Source organism: Acinonyx jubatus, chromosome C1, assembly GCF_027475565.1.
Source record: "Acinonyx jubatus isolate Ajub_Pintada_27869175 chromosome C1, VMU_Ajub_asm_v1.0, whole genome shotgun sequence".
In the NCBI taxonomy this organism is placed as follows: domain Eukaryota; kingdom Metazoa; phylum Chordata; class Mammalia; order Carnivora; family Felidae; genus Acinonyx; species Acinonyx jubatus.
The window spans coordinates 145,723,756-145,741,072 of record NC_069381.1 but is presented as its reverse complement, the minus strand read 5'-3'; the positions used below and the strand labels follow the sequence as shown (position 1 = coordinate 145,741,072).

The 17,317-nt window shown below is 37.6% G+C and overlaps 1 protein-coding gene across 10 annotated transcripts in view; it reads right to left on the bottom strand.

The window, feature by feature from the left end:
* The window catches only part of PKP4 (plakophilin 4), a 236,744-nt gene that overhangs the window by 151,915 nt on the left and 67,512 nt on the right, over positions 1 to 17,317 (bottom strand). For all 10 annotated transcript variants that reach the window (XM_053215098.1, XM_053215104.1, XM_053215101.1 and 7 more), the window contains one exon: positions 7,296 to 7,432. In XM_053215098.1, coding sequence (XP_053071073.1) covers positions 7,296 to 7,427 — 132 coding nt within the window. In that variant the 5' untranslated portion in view covers positions 7,428 to 7,432. Of the gene's footprint in view, positions 1 to 7,295; positions 7,433 to 17,317 lie in introns of those variants that run through there.

Genomic DNA, 17,317 nt, shown 5'->3' with positions numbered 1-17,317 from the left:
ATAAAAACTCCTAAGATTCTCTAAGCGAAGACATAGATTTATCTTTGAACTACTTGAAAAAAAACTATACGTTTTAAATGATTTTTCTTAGGAATGTCTAAAATGCAATAATCATAACCTAAATTACTTTGCTGAGGTACAAGCAGATCTGATCACTTTGGAAACAATACATTCCTAACATATAAACAGATGCAGCAAGACCATACGGACCCATTTCTGCAAAAGTAACAAAAAAGGCAATTTAGAAATCGAGAGCACTTCAACATGAAGATAGACTGTTTTGCTATAGCTATGGAGTAACTGCAGGGTTAGACCTGAGGGGAAAAGAATGTTTCTAAAATATTTTTCTCTCCAGAAATGATTCTAAAAAGAAAAACGATCACGCAGTGCAGAGAATTCAATGCTGAATGATCCTGTCATCCATTTAATCTCACCAACTCAGCAGTCACTCATTTCAACTTTAATAGCATCAACTTTGCATGTACAGGGGAAAAAATATTCCATATATTCATAATTTAACTCTGAACAGGAACTGTTATTCAAGTGAAAAGGAAATTATCATTTTAAACATACAAAGTCAGGGTTAGCTTTAAGTGTTAATAAAGGAAAAATACTGCATTACTTTCAAATGTAAACGAAAGGTAATACTAATTCAATGGCAAAAATTGAAGTTAAAAATGTCTAAGTTAACAAATTTACATAAAACTGATTCAATACAATACATATCTATAACCTGCTTAAATAAAAAAGGGGGCAAAAACACACATTCTTGGATTTTGTGGTTCCATAAATGAATATTCATACTTGCCAATTACTGCACATAAAGTATACAATATGGTTTGTGCCTCTGCATTCTTCTGAGTTGGCAACTATACGGAACAGATCATCTTTGTAGACCAGCTTACCATCCCTCCCTCCCTCCCTCCCTTTCCTGGACAGAGTGTTTTGTTTACAGGAGGCTTTCCACGGATATTTTTTACTTAGTTAAAAGCAAGCACTAAAGCTAACTACAGGGGGATCTTGAGCATTTTTACATTCCCAGTTCATTAATACAGTAAGTATTTTTAGGCACCTACTATGTATTTCATGTCTACATATGTGATATAGCTATGTGTGCAAAGCCAGACTGAGCCTGTTCAAATTCCTGGAATTTAAGAACTCTTCACATCAAAACAAAGCAAAGCACCCCAAAACAAAACAAACAAAACCTACAGCACCCAATAAACCTAAAAAGAGTCTCCAACCGACTCAAATAGAACAAATAGTTACTCAGGATGCACTCCTGAGACATATAAGACTGGAGAACTTTGCCAACAGGTCCAGCTGATCATTTATCAGGCCATCACAAAAGGGATATAACTGTTGCTAGCTAACTTGGCAATCTAATTTTTTATCTTGCTGCGGACAATTTTTTTTTGCATACACTCACATAATGAATAAAGCTGTTGGCCATACTCAGTTGTATTCCTTAACCACAGAGACACCTGAAGTGAAGGATACCCTACACCATGAACACATGGAAGAGAAATGTTACAGTCTGACCACAGCACACTTAAAGAAGACTGATCTGAGAAGCAAGTCTCGGGGTTCAGAATTTTTGAATCCAGGCCGAACAGTATCACAGGTACTCTACCACCTGACCTCATCTTGAACCACACTGCCATAATATTAAGGCGATAACGCTTTCAAATTTGATGATCCCACAGAAATCATTAAGAAAAGATCCAATCTTACCTTGTGTTTGATGATGCAGTTCAGGCATGGAAGACTTCACTATACATTATGTGGTAATTACAATCGCCAGAATAATCCAGTTACCAGTAGGAGCAATTACTAAGTTACCACAGGAAAAATGCCAAGTTTTAGGCATTGTTCTTACAGTGCTTTTAGCTAAGCAAAAAACTATGCTTGTTTACAGCTGAAATAAAAATTCTGTCTTCTGCATGTGTTTGAGGTGTGTCAGAGAGAATGATTTTATTGTAAATAAACTTAGGGACCAAATAAAAGGAAGTTGCAAAGGCAGGTGCACAACAGTTGAGTTGTTTCAGTTTCGAAGGAATAAAGTAAATAATTGCACTGGAATTTGTTCAGTTCTGGGCATTCTGCCATACAGGAAGGGTGTGTAATTACTGAAACTAACATATCCATGTAAAAATGAAGTAATATCAATAGGGCACAGTTGGCTCCAAATTTCCTTATTTTATCTTCAAAAATTAAGGATCTTTAATGACTCTCATTTCACTCTTTGATATTTAAGTATCACCTACATTAATATGGACACACTGAAGGCAGAATTGAAATTTTCACTGAAGTCAGAAAATATTGTCTTGAGGCTTCTGAGAGCCTCACAAGTAATGAACATTGCAATTTTAACTCACCAAAGGCAACAAAAGAAGTATACACACTATCTAATTTAGGACTTTACCAGAGTTAAGAAACGTATATGTAAAATGAGCATGTTTTACCAAATCTGTTCTGTGCTTACAATTTCATGCTATCTGGATTGGCCTCAACCTTAAATGTGGTTTTCAAACTTCTTAAATCAGAAGCCAAAAATAAGAGCGTGGTTTGAGGGAACAGTAGAATGGAGGTTAGAGTGCCTGAGTATGGCCAAGTTCAAATAGAGGTCTCAATTATGCAAGCAACTGTTATGACAGAAGATGAAAGAATGTAATAATGTAATTATGCATGATCTACAGAATGCAAATCAATTTGCATCCTATATAGAGCTATGAAATATACTTGTTAACCCTATGGTTGGCCACATAGTCTTTTACAGTGTTTCTATAATCCAGATCACTTCCTATCAGTTATAAAAACTACAATATACTCTTCCCATTGATAACAATAGCCTGTACATGGTCTTTGGCTCACTGTTTCCTTTGAGCCTGTGAAGTTAGCACACTGACACATCTAAGTTGCAGGGGGTGGCAGCAAAGTTCTGGATGAGCAGCCAATGTCTTATCAAATTCTAATTCTTTTGCATCCAAATATGTACCACCCACTTCAAGGCGAAATCAATCATTTAGGTCTAAGGCTTTCATGGGAGGAGGCAGGGCCCTTTGAGGGCACCGCATTTGGCCATATTTCTTTACCTTACTATGCAAAAGACATTAAGCTAGACACCAGACCATTCTTAAATTTGCCATACATTTGAAAACTCTCAGGATGCAAAAAAATTCCTTGTTTTCAACAAAGGACTTGTCTTCATCGTGGACTACTGGATCCTTATTGGGAGTTGAGTTCAATAACAGAACCTGTCCAATGCTGATCTTGATTACAGCCAACTGGTGGCTTATGTTTACTTGGCTCTTCAGGTAATTTCAGATTTGAGTTCAAGGAGCACCTTATTATTCCCATGGGATGATTTTTTATTTCTTTTAAAACATGATCCTTAACTGAAAGAGATTTCTTCGGTGGTTACCTGTATAACCAGGTACGCATGATGATGGTGGATATTTTGTGACATCACCAAGATAACCATAACCTTCTATTCTGTACACTTAATTTTCAGCTAAGTTGGACAGATGGGAGACAAAATTTATAACACGTATGTCATTATCTAACCATTAACAGGAAATAAAATTTTAGTTTGCTCCATGCAGAGATCAGATTTAATTCCTAGATCAGTATGAATATATACAAGTTGTCTGAAGGATAAAAATACACAGGTGAGTAACTAGTTTTCTAAGCGCTCCCTGTGAGATTCTCTGGCTTAGCAGTGTTCTATGAGTGTGGCCGCAGGTTCCATTATCTTCACAGAACAGTTAGCTGGTGACAAAGAAATCTGAGGGCCAGTATTATTCATTCACTCCCTTTCTGATCGATCATTTATTACAAGTCTAATATAGTAAAGGGGTTGGGAGAGTAGCCTGTGACACATGTGTAAAACACTGTATAAAACATGGCTCTATCCTTAGATAGCTGACTATATCATCCAAAGAAGCATACAGTAAGAGTCAAAGCAGTGGAATAAAGTGCTAGAGAGGGATATAAAGCAGTGGAATAAAGCGGAGAGAGACCCGACCTCAGCTGGGCTGCAAATGGCTTCACAAAAGAGGCAGAACTTGAACAGAAGTAGATTCCTTCTTTCTATCTGTCAAAAAGCAAGGACTTTTTCTATAACTGCACAGGTATGCAGCTAAGTGACCGAATCAATGTGAAAGGTTATTACTTCACAAAAGGGAGAGAACATGCATCTTAGCATTCTGTCAAGAAATAAGGAACAGTTATGTCTTTGGGATCCTAGGGGAAGTGTGGCCCCATAGAGGAAGATTTAAATGTTTTTATGACACCCAAAATCCGGTTAAGAGATTAATGCTTTGTTAACAAGATTGCTTTGGTTGCTTGCTATTTCCTTCCCTACTACTTATCTGTGAATGGTCCAGGGCAAGTATGTCTGAGGTGTTTTAGTGGCCTGGATGTACTTTACTCAAGAACCCAGACTTTTCCTCTCAACATTCAGGTGTGTGTTAAAAGGTATTACTCTCTAATTCTTTAACCAAATGCCTTGACATTATGATGGGGTTGCACTAAATCACCATGTAGATAAAATTTATTTTCACATGCTCTATTTCTGATAATATATACATAAAGCAGTTCTAGTTTGTGAGACCAGCATGGTGAAGTTTTCAAAGTTTAATGACATGCAGAAGTAAAATACTACCACAGCATAAACACAGCTCAATATTCAGAAAGTAGTTTTGTCTTCATATCCATGTCCAAAGAAGGTTCACTGAATCCTGATACATACTTAAGAGTAGAATCACCAGATCCTCCTAAGAGGAACCTTTTCTTCTTAGGTAGAAATGCTGATGAAAATAGTAATATTAGCCCTTACCATGAGCACGTACTAGGAAGTGCCAGGCACCACTGTAAACATTTTACAACGGTTACTTCAATATCTTCAGGATCATTATCACCACTTTACAGATGAGAAACTGAGACACAGAGAGGTTAAGAAATCTTCCTAAGATCACATGGAAAGTAGTGATAGGAACCAGGGCCACTTCAGTTGCACTGAAGCGGTCTCTTCCTTCTGTGCCCTAATGAAACATCCTTCCTGAGACATGGCTGCCACCAAACAAGGTCTCTTCTTTGACAACAGAGAAGCTGATGTTATTACTCCATGGCCATGAACGTTGCATGGTAGCGAGGCTTTCATTTTTTAAATAATTATACATCCCACCCAAGAATATTATTCTTTTGATATAAAACATGATCAAGGACACAATCTAACATTAACTGTTTCATTTGAATCTAACACAATTAAGAATGTAGCATTCTGACTATTTTCAAATCATATATATAAGGTAAACAGTAATTGGTTTTCTTATTCCTAACTTTTCTGTGCTCTGTCTCATTGGGCAGATGATAGGGAGTGACATTTTAGGAAAGTTCTAAGAAATTTTTACCCCAACTACAAAGAAATTAGAGTATCTTGCCTGGTAGCACAAAAATGCCACAGAAGCTTGAGTTAGCTTTTTAAAATCAGGTAAGTATCTTGGAATGAGACATGGATACGGTGTCTTGGGTTGAACGAAATGCTGAGTGCTGAGCGATGATAAACAATTTCAAAAGAAATTAAGAATGAAAACTGCAAACATAAATTAATGGATTCAAATTCTTAGAACAAGAATAGAAGGGTAGAGTATATCCTCTTACTAAACAAACAATCTGGGATATATATTTTAATTCTTCTAATAAATAACAAATACCTGTATTCCTCTGGCTATCTTCAGAAACAGGAACCCTTCTTGCTATCTCCTACAAAATATTCATTCAGAATACTATTTATCACCAAAACATAAAATGCTCAAGTCATGTGAAGCCATCAAGGAATTCCAGTGCCAAAATCATAATAGGCTTCCAATTTTATTCAACATGCAAGGTATGTGGTCTCAAAGTACAAATGCAAAGTTCCTGTAACTATGTTTATAGGACACAGTTTCTAGCTTTAAGTGAGTTCTGGGCATTTTGATAAATTTACTGTCATGTTCCACCAAAATGTGGTATACACTAACAGCTCTAAATAAATCAGAGTCTCCTCAGTTTACAGCTCTTTGGGTCAAATCTTGACAACTATGAAGTACAATAAGAAAAGAGTCCTTTCTTTTCCTCCTCAAAGGTGAGAGAAGCTTGGATAACCTAGAGTTTGGTGGAAAATGAAAACAGTACTGACAACAATTTTTTGTGTCTTCTCAAATTAGTTTGTGGAATGTTTTAAAAGCCTCACAGTTTAGTAAGGGGATGGAAAATATTTTGATATCTTGTTACCAGAATCGGCTGTGAAATTCTTCTTGAAAACATAGCTCTAATGTCAGATATCATTCTGGAGTATTCTTTCACTCTACATACCTAGCTTTAAGTTATAGCAAACAGTGAAATAATGAGGTAGTGAATATTCCTTTCTTCTCTGTCATAATCAGTCATCTGAACTATTGATTTTTTAAAAAATATTTCAGCAAATATACATCTAAGTTTATAACTCTTGAGAAGAAAAGAACCAGAGGTTTAACCATAAGTTTAAAAAAAAAAATTACTATTCAATTATTTCCAACAGAAAGAGTCTTATTTTTGAAGGAGGGGGCAGAAAAGAAAACTGTGGAGCTTTAAATTTACATTTACCTCATTAAGCTTTTAAATCTGAAGAAATTAAATGCAGGAGTTCCAATTTCTCTAAGCACAACAGATAAGATCTAATTTAGGAGGTTACTTGTACTTGAAGGATAAATAGTATCCTTTATTAAAAAACTGAACATAAACATGACATTGAAGCAAACTGGCACAGTTTGACAAGTTTTAGAACACTAGCTCACAAAATGAATATACTTGGATTCAGACAAACACAACAAATATAGCCTTTATCCAAAAAAATCACAGAGACAACCCTATAGAATACCTACATGAAAATGTTAGAAGGTTCAACATATCTAAGGATACTACAGGCCTCGGGATGCCAGAGCCCTGACAGAAAAGTCAGCAGCGTAAACTACGCTTCACAAAGCTTGGCGCGCATGCACACACTCTGCGATGTGGGAGAGACAGAGACACCAATCACCATCGATGTTGTCCTTACTTGCAGACGCACAAGTATCCTGCATGTTCCGATTCTGACTGGCACCTGGAGCGGCTCTACATGCCAGTCATCCCAATGTACTCAGGGATGTAAACACCTTATAATTAAAAAACGTGAAGGCATCAAGGACGTTAGACAAATTTAAAACACATCCAAAGATTAATTTTTAAAGGCATTGAAGAAAGAACTAATTGCAAATTCCAGCAAGAGGATGTACCTGCTCCTTCACGGAAGCTAGAATAGTGGTGGCTGTGGTCTCGGGTTCCATGCCTGGGCCAGTGGAGGCAGCTTCCTGGCGTGTCTGTGGCTGGCCCTCCTCCACCAATGAGGCCTGCTCAGGAGCGGGCATTCCTCCTGCAAGCAAGCAGACAAAGAGTTAACATGGGCTCACAGACTCCTATGCAGAGCAGGCAGTGGCTGAGGATTTGCAGATGGCTCCTGGGAAATACCATGGACTTCTACATACAAAGATCACAGCTTCTTACAGCTGTTTGATTTTTAAAGGCAACATCTAGGGCCCAAAGTACAGCTAGTACTACGAAAAGGTAAAATGATAATAAAAAATAATAACAACAGTACATACGAAGAAAATATATTAAAGACATCATAGGAAAAATGACATAAAAGTGTTGGGGAGGAGGGCTCTTAATTAAAAACATACTAAGGACACTAAAGCGTTTTTTAGAAGCTTGTTGAATTGCTGAATATTCTACTCAGATAGCCAATAAATATGATTATATCATGAAACAAATAATAATAAATACTTTAGATTGTTATAGGGGCCAATTTATAAAGTATACACATGACATCTACAAATATTCAAATGCTTTACTGGTTACAGAAGAGGCTTATGTAATAGAAAAAAAAGAAGGTTTATAACTTGGGCTTGAAAATAAACAAAAGTCTCCTGTATTTAAAAGAAACGGAAGGCATTAATGACTGAAACAAGGATATCTTTGGAGTATTACAGCTAATTTGGTTTCCTTAGTGGATCTACTTTGCAGGCTCATAGCTTCTAACAGAAGAATGAGTTCTTGGCAACAGAGGGGGTGCCTCTCCTAAGATAACACACTGAGAGCAGTGTGTTTGCCAGATCAATCACCTGACCTGTTATGGAATTTTCATAAATTTGGAAAAGATTGGGAAAAGATTCCCACCTAAAATGCTGTACCTTTTAGGTACATGTACTTAATCATGCAGCAGTCTACCATACCATGAGACTAGCCTAGTGCCTGGCATATGTAATAGGTATTCAATACATGTTGGCTGAATAAATGAATATATAAATGAAGGACCGACCATGTTTTCCATGTCGCATTCGAGTCATTAAGCAAATCTCCCCAAGTGCTATGACGCTCATGAGACCTTATTTGCTCAATGTGTGACTCTGCATACTCATATATGGGTATCTCAGACCATAAAAACTCTTCTTGATATCCTTCAGTTTACTCCTCAAAATTACTCTACTGTTCCATTTCAGCTCTTTATCAACTTCCACAATGTTTAATTCCATAGTATGATCTGGGGATTCCAACCTCCCCATTCCCTCAAATTTCAATACCAGCTTGCTGTTTCTTTCTAAAATCATAACCTGTAAGACAAGGGAAGATATATGCACCACCTGCACCTCTCTCCGTCTCTCATCTTCACTCTTCTGACTTATACAGTAAGTGAAGGTAGGTTTAAGTTCCGGGCTTTTTATTTTTTTTTATTTTTTTTAATGTTTATTTTATTATTGAGAGGCAGACAGAGACTGAGCATGAGCATGGGAGGGGCAGAGAAAGGAGGAGACACAGAATCTGAAGCAGGCTCCAGGTTCTGGGCTGTCAGCACAGAGCCTGACACGGGGCTCAAACTCACACACCACGAGATCATGACCTGAGCCGAAGTCGGACTGAGCCACCCAGGCGCCCTTAAGTTCTGGGCTTTTAACAGTGATTGTTTTATTGTCGTCATATTAATAGGCAGAAATAGGCAGTGAATGTGATGAGTCTCTAATGCCAGCTTCATGAAGAGTCTGCATGCCTGCTCCAGCAAGTGAATTCTCTCTCTTTATTTCTATGGTGGCCAAGGCTCAGGGCAGAGCCTGGCCTTCAAGGGGGAGGACCTCCTCAAGTATGAGCAGAGGAGGAACTCCCTTCAGTGTTGGAGTAAGTGGGTCTAGGATCAAAACCTAAGTGCCCTTGGACAAGTTGCCATCTTGTTGAGCCCACTTTCCTCATTAAAAAAAAGGGCTTACTAATACTTTCTACAGCACAATGGAAGTATTTTATGGTAATCTTTATTTTTTAGTATATGTGGTAGGCTTACTGAGATATGAAATACACTTAAAATATCATCAACTGAATAAAACAGCCCATTTCTGTATTTACTGGGTGCTCACTAAAAACAAGATATGAAGTCTATGAAGAAACAAATGCCACACGAAATATCCTAGATTAACATTTAAGGCAAGTAAAGATATGAAAGTATTCTATGCCATTGAAAAACTACACACCTTAAAATAAGCAGATGGTTGCAGAGAACAAAAATGTTACTATGCAACAGTGAAACAAATAATGCCAAGAATCAAAAATTTTAAATGTCAAGAGTAAAATATCATGAAATACCAATGCGTAAAGAAAAAAGAAACATAAATTCAATGAACAAAGAGAATTTGAGAAAAGGAGAAAATAAATATCACTAGGGAAATAATTATTAATTGTTTACATAAATAGGAAAAGTCTTACTGAAAGATATAGAATTTTTTTTTTTAACGTTTATTTTTGAGAGAGAGAGAGAGCGCAAGCAGGAGAGGAGCACAAAGAGAGAGAGACAGAATCTGAAGCATGCTCTGGGCTCTGAGCTGTCAGCACAGAGCCTGATGTGGGGCTCGAACCCATGAACTGCAAGATCATGACTTGAGCTGAAGTCGGATGCTTAACCGACTGAGCCACCCAGGTGCCCTGAAAGATAAAGAATTATATTATTGTTATTTTATTACATTACTGTAAATGTACCACACTTAATTTCACAATATTTGATGATTCTGTCCAGAAGCAGTACTGGATGAGCATTTTCTGAATACCACTCTGCCCACATAATGTGCAGGGGGATAAGGGGATACAGGCATAAGGCAGGGTCACTGACCATTAGTGGCCTCATCACCCAGCTGAGTCATGAATCAGATCAAGGCCAAATATAGCAAGACACAAGTGATGGAATAACAAACACCACCAAAGTCTATAGGTAGAGGCTGTGAAGAGCTTATAAATTCACAGAAGAAACTAGTACTCAGCAGGAGAGATTTTCATAGGCAGGGATGATGTTTTTCATTCTCAGATTCCTCAAGACTGAAAGGCATTGCAGGCAATTGCTAATACTGTTGGACTAAAGAATGATGACCATGGTGCCCATGTGTAACTGAGGTGAGACACTTCCCTGCCCCTCATCTCTGGAACAGTCTCCAAATACCACAACCAACACTGGGCAGAGGAGGGATGCCACAGCTCCGACAAGTTCTAAACCTAATATGGTCTTCTGTTCACTTTCTTGTAGCTCTTATAACAATTTAAGGAGCTGTAGGATCAAACTTAGAGTCACAGAATGATATTACTTTTTCCCATCAGCAAAGAAAAAAAACAAATAACAATAAGTGCTTATTAGCAAAGAGACTGTGAGAAATTAGGCTTCGTGCTTCCTTCAATGACCTCAGCTTGCCTGATCTGGACAATCACGTTCTGGGGACGGGAGAAAACCGAATTGTTGTGGGGGCTCTCTGGAGAATCAGAGAATGGTAGAGGTGACAGAAAACTGGAAGCAGGAAAATGCCATTGCTGTTTTTGAGAAGACAAAAGTAGACTCTCTTCCCATTATAAACTAGAGAGCTAGACATACATCTTAGGTGAGATTCTTAAAAGGATTTTATCCAAGAGATGATTTGTGAGAACCAAAAAGGGGCCCACCAAAGAAAAGTCATGTTAAGCTGTTCTAATTTCTGTCTGTGGCAGCGTAACCATGGAAATGCAGTGTGTCTAGACTCCAGTGAGGCATGTGTATTAGAAGTCCCCCATGGTATTACAATCAGCACAGAAATGGGGCTGGCACAGGGCAACTGCTGACTGTCACAGTCTGGAAATGGCTAACAGAAACATATCATCCTATAAAGGTTTCTAATGTAATGCCAGAGAAGTTTGATCTTGACCCAATCCCAACCAAAAACTTAGGCTATAATGTAAAGAATAACACACAGGGCATGCTCAAATTCTTCAATCACTATGAATACTGAATTAATCTATATAATACAATTAAAATACAAAAACACTGTCACACTGTAGTAATGAGCTGCCTGGATGAGACAGAAACAATAGGAATAAATGTGGGCCTTATATTGAGGTTAGCTCAGCAACACATTGGGGAAAAGATTTAAGCTAGACTTAGGTTCAAGAGCAGGATGAGTGAACCATGCATGAGACAAAGCTGTTCCAAAACCAAGGTGATCGTATGCTGTATTGAGGTCAGTACTTAAGATGATAGGAAGAAAGGGACATGGGAGTGCACACCTCTCCTTCAGGCTCCTGGGGACATGTCCACATCCAGTTATAGATGGCACATTTCCAGGAAGGGACACAAATGTATCGGTTCAGGAAACAATGAGTAGGATGGTGAAGGGATTCAGTCATTCTTTCCAGTCACAGGAGTAGGGACAAAATGAATGACAGCTCCTGCTCCTTATGAACTCCTTATGAACTCAGACCTTAATGGTGGGAGGTGGGGGGAGGACGACACAGAAAGAGCAGTTAATGCAACAAGAAGAGAAAGTCTGACTTCAAGAAGAGAGAGACCATGCAGTCAAGCAGATGTCTATAAACCTCTGAAGGGCTGCTATGGACAAACAAGGTTAGATGCTTTAGATTTATGATCCTAAGAGCTAGATCAAAAACTAATGGTTTTGTAACAAACCCGTATTTGCCTTTCATTACAGTCTTTATACTTTGAATCAAATTTGGCTGATGGTTTTATTATTTTTATTCAAAATTAAAGGCTGGAGCCATGAGAGCAAGCTCAGGAGGGCCTTTCCTTTTTTTTTTTTTTTTTAATGTATTTTTTAAAAATATATGAAATTTATTGTCAAATTGGTTTCCATACAACACCCAGTGCTCATCCCAAAAGGTGCCCTCTTCAATACCCATCACCCACCCTCCCCTCCCTCCCACCCCCATCAGCCCTCAGTTTGTTCTCAGTTTTTAAGAGTCTCTTATGCTTTGGCTCCCTCCCACTCTAACCTCTCTCTTTTTTTTTCCTTCCCCTCCCCCATGGGTTTCTGTTAAGTTTCTCAGGATCACCTAAGAGTGAAAACATATGGTATCTGTCTTTCTCTGTATGGCTTATTTCACTTAGCATCACACTCTCCAGTTCCATCCACGTTGCTACAAAGGGCCATATTTCATTCTTTCTCATTGCCACGTAGTACTCCATTGTGTATATAAACCACAATTTCTTTATCCATTCATCAGTTGATGGACATTTAGGCTCTTTCCATAATTTGGCTATTGTTGAAAGTGCTGCTATAAACATTGGGGTACAAGTGCCTCTATGCATCAGTACTCCTGTACCCCTTGGGTAAATTCCTAGCAGTGCTACTGCTGGGTCATAGGGTAGGTCTATTTTTAATTTTTTGAGGAACCTCCACACTGTTTTCCAGAGTGGCTGCACCAGTTTGCATTCCCACCAACAGTGCATGAGGGTTCCCATTTCTCCACATCCTCTCCAGCATCTATAGTCTCCTGATTTGTTCATTATGGCCACTCTGACTGGTGTGAGGTGATATCTGAGTGTGGTTTTGATTTGTATTTCCCTGATGAGCAACGTTGAGCATCTTTTCATGAGGGAGGGCCTCTCCTTTTGAAACAAACAGTCCAGTGTCCAACATTTCAAGAATCCTCTAAAGCTGGTACATTCCCTCTCATGAGAGGTCTTTAATCACAGTTCAGATGATCAAGTAGCAGGAATGGTATAGAAGGGATCCTGCCCTGGGTATATGTTAGAAATAGGAAACAAAGTCCTCTGAATCTTGAGGCAGACACTAAGATAAGAAAACAACTACATCTGAACTGATTTCAGTGTCCCTCATTTTTCAGAATGTTGTCTATCATACACAGCTATCTGTAAAAAGGCACCTGGAGGGCAGCAAGTTGTGCTTTTTCTTGACTAAATGATGGACAATGAAAATCTTAGTGTTGTTTCTCTGGCTGGTTATACAAAGCTCAGAGATGAGTTTGTGACCAACTCTTACACGTGTCTTCTCATTTTATTCCAGACTTTACTTATTAAATTTCCTCTTTTATCATTCTGTTGAGCTGCATTCTTTTGCACCTTGCAAAACACTTTTTGGAAGACAGACTTGTGCTTTCTCTATAATCTTTATCGAAGACAAGCTTTCAGGTGAAACTGTTAGTATAACTGTGTGCATGTGTGTATCTCAATCTTATAGTGAACTATCACTGAGTTATGGGAAATCTTCCTGCTCAAGGTTGCAGGCCACATATATTCAAGTGTGAGTACTGAATCTTGAGGCAGTGGGTGTAATATATGCAGGGTAGGGATGTAACATATAGCTATGGATGTAATAATATATATGGGTACAATCCATGACTCAATATCTACAATCCCTTTTATCACAGATGATACTAATCCATAAAATCATCTCTGTGCTAAACCTCTCTGGTATAGAAGATCAACTACATACCATATTTTCCTCTATTTGCTCATTTCTACTCTCTTTACTGATAATTTTTAGCCAGAGTATATGAAGTATACTTTGTTTCATCTTATCCAGTGATATAAACTGGAGTCTACATATTTTTTTTCTTCTCCTCTTTTGCATTAGTATTTTGGACCATAACATATCTCTTGATTTCATTTTCAACACTCACAAAATGTTATGATGATTGATGACCACCATTTCAAAATTGATAGGATAAAATAATAATGCCTAAGAACAGATGAAGAAAAATAATAAAGGACAGAAAATAATCATGAATATTTAAATTCAATTCAAATTAGGATATTAATAATATGGGATAATAAACATTTAAAAAATTTTTTTAACCTTTATTTATTTTTTTGAGACAGAGAGAGAGAGCATGAACGGGGGAGGGTCAGAGAGAGAGGGAGTCACAGAATCCGAAACAGGCTCCAGGCTCTGTGCTGTCGGCACAGAGCCCGACCCAGGGCTCGAAACTCACAGACCGTGAGATCATGACCTGAGCCGAAGTTGGATGCTCAACCGACTGAGCCACCCAGGCACCCCGATAATAAACGTTTTTGAATAAGCACTAGATAAACAAAATACTATAAGAGAATAAATTACAGAGTATCCTATGTAGTAAAGACAAGTTTCTTTGCTTTACTTGTAACAAAACTGGAAGAATGAAGTACTGGGGAATCAGGAATGTGCCTGAGAAGTTAAACACCTTCAGAACCATATGGAATCTTTCTAGAATTCTAAAAGTAGTACTAGATGAACTTTTCACAGTTAAGAGTATTAAAATATCCTGGAAGTAAGAAGCATTACTAAAATCTGCAACTCTTTAGGAAGCTTACAGATAGTTGGTTACATACTAAACTTCTCATCAGACAGTTATCCAAAAAATTTAAACTTCTTGGCAAGAATTTGTTTAGAAGGAAGCTATATGCCAAACAGCATAGTAATTCTAGAGAATAAACTATGTATAGCAGTTAAGTATTTTGACTTAATGGATTTATTTTTACAATCAAAAGATCAGTGAAAGATAACCTGATATTTTTTTTGAAAATGCAAAAAGTGTAAACAGACCTCTTTGAAAAGAGGAAATCTGGATGGCCAAAAATGAGGTGTTCGACCTCATTAGTAACTAGAAAAATGTAAATTCATACTACAATGAGATATCAATACACAACCCCCAGAATGACAAAACATTTATCAATATCAAATGTTGGCAAAGATGTAGAACACTGGTAAATATCACAGGCTACTGATCAGTATGTAAAGGAGCCATCACTTGGGAATGCATTTTGGCATCTATCTAGTCAAGCTACTGATACATATATTCCCCAGCCCAGTAATTCCACTCCTGATTATACAGAGACATTCTTGCACACAAACTCCTGGAGAACCATATTAAGTAAGGTCATGGCAGCACTCTGTGGAAGCTATGAATTTCAAACAACCCAAATGACAATTAACAGTGAAATGGGTCAATATATTGTGGTATAGTCATGCACTGTATTTTACCTACAGACATATAACAAATGAATGAAAGGTCTATACAACAAGAATGACTCTAAAAAGCATATGGATGAATAAAAGAAGTCACAAAAGAATACAAACAGTAGAATTCCATACATGTAAGTTTAAAATATAGGCAAGATAAAATTGTTTATTAGGGATGTATTCATAGGTACCAAGAAAATAACTATCAAAGTCAAAGGAGTGGTTATATCTGCAAGGAAGGTGCAGGCTGTAATTTTAGAAGAGCACATTAAAAACTTTTGGAGAGCTGGACTGTTATGGGGAATTATTAATGGATATTTACACTTTTAGGTGGTTTTCTTAAATTTTTATTTATTTGTTTTACTTATTTATTTTGAGATGGAGAGAGAAGGGGTGGGGAGGGCCGGAGACAGAGGGCGAGAGGGAATCCCAAGCAGGTTCTGAGCTATTAGCACAGAGCCCGATGTGCGAACCCACGGACTGTGAAATCATGATCCGAGCCAAAGTCAAGAGTCAGACACTTAACCAACTGAGCCAGGCAAAAAAATTGTTTTTAATGTTTATTTATTTTTGAGAGACAGAGAGTCAGAGCATGAGGAGAGGGGCAGAGAGAGAGGAAGACACAGAATCTGGAGCCCGACACAGGGTTCAAACTCACAAACTGCAAGATGACGACCTGAGCTGAAGTTGGATGCTTCACCAACTGAGCCACCCAGGCACCCCCGCCTTTTAGTGTTTTTTAATTGCATATATATTTTATGTACTCTTCTATAGTTTTTTTTTCATGAAAAGGGAAAAATATTAATATAGCAGAAAATGATAAATTCTTATTAGACATGATCTATAAAATATAAAAATTTAGAGTATTTATAAATAGATTGCAATAGTGTTTAATAGCCTGAAGACTAAGGAAATAGAGAACTGACATACTTCTGCATATAAAACTACACTAAATATATAACTCATAAATGTGAAGGTATTTATTTCAATAAAAAAAGGGGCTTACATTACAAAATAAAATGCCTGAAACCTCATATATCATTCACTAATAATTTCTGAAAATAAAACACATAGTTAATATATAACATAAGGGTCAACACTGCTCACACCTCAAAGGGAGAGGTTCACATCGTGCTCTATGTGAATGATGTGCCTTGGAGTGTGAAGAGTGTGGATACAGTCCCTGTAACACAGGCAAACACTGAAAAACTGTTAACAAAATGAAAAAAGATTTTTTATGTTTATTTATTTAGAGGCAAACAAAGGAGTGATCCAAACAGAGCAGTGCCTCAATCAGCTACTGATGCCCAGAAGGAATCAATTCCCTAAACAGGAAAAGTAAAGTGGCATATGTAGAAGTAACAGTGAATGATGCTGTTTTTAAACTGAAAGCTGTGTGCATGAAGGAGAAACAGCCAGTGGCCTTGAAATAAAAAGTTACAAGATAGGGGTGCCTGGGTGGCTCAGTAGGTTCAGCATCCGACTTCAGCTCAGGTCATGATCTCACAGTTCATGGGTTCGAGCCCCACATCAGGCTCTGTGCTGACAGCTCTAAGCCTGGAGTCTGCTTTGGATTCTTTGTCTCCCTCTCTCCGTCCTTCCCCCATTCGTGCGCTCTCTCTCTCTCAAAAATAAACATTAAAAAGATTTTTTTTAAAGCTATAGGATAAAAATTAAAATCTCATTCAGTAGAATAAATATCAGAATAACATTTTTTCAAAAAGAGTATTTTATAAGAGGGGTGCCTGACTGGTTCAGCCAGTAGAGCATGCACCCTTTGATCTCGGGGGTTTTGAGTTCAAGCCCCACGTGGGCGTAGAGATTATTTTTTAAAAAGAATATTTCATAAGAATGATCTAAATAATTCTCTCAGAAACTTGAAAAAAAAAGACAGAAAAAATAGATGAAGAAGGTAAAAGAAGTTTGGAAACTAGAGACTAGTCCAGGGTTACGTTTATTGACTAGTAAGAGTACTAGGAACAGGGGGAAAAAAAAGAGGATAAATA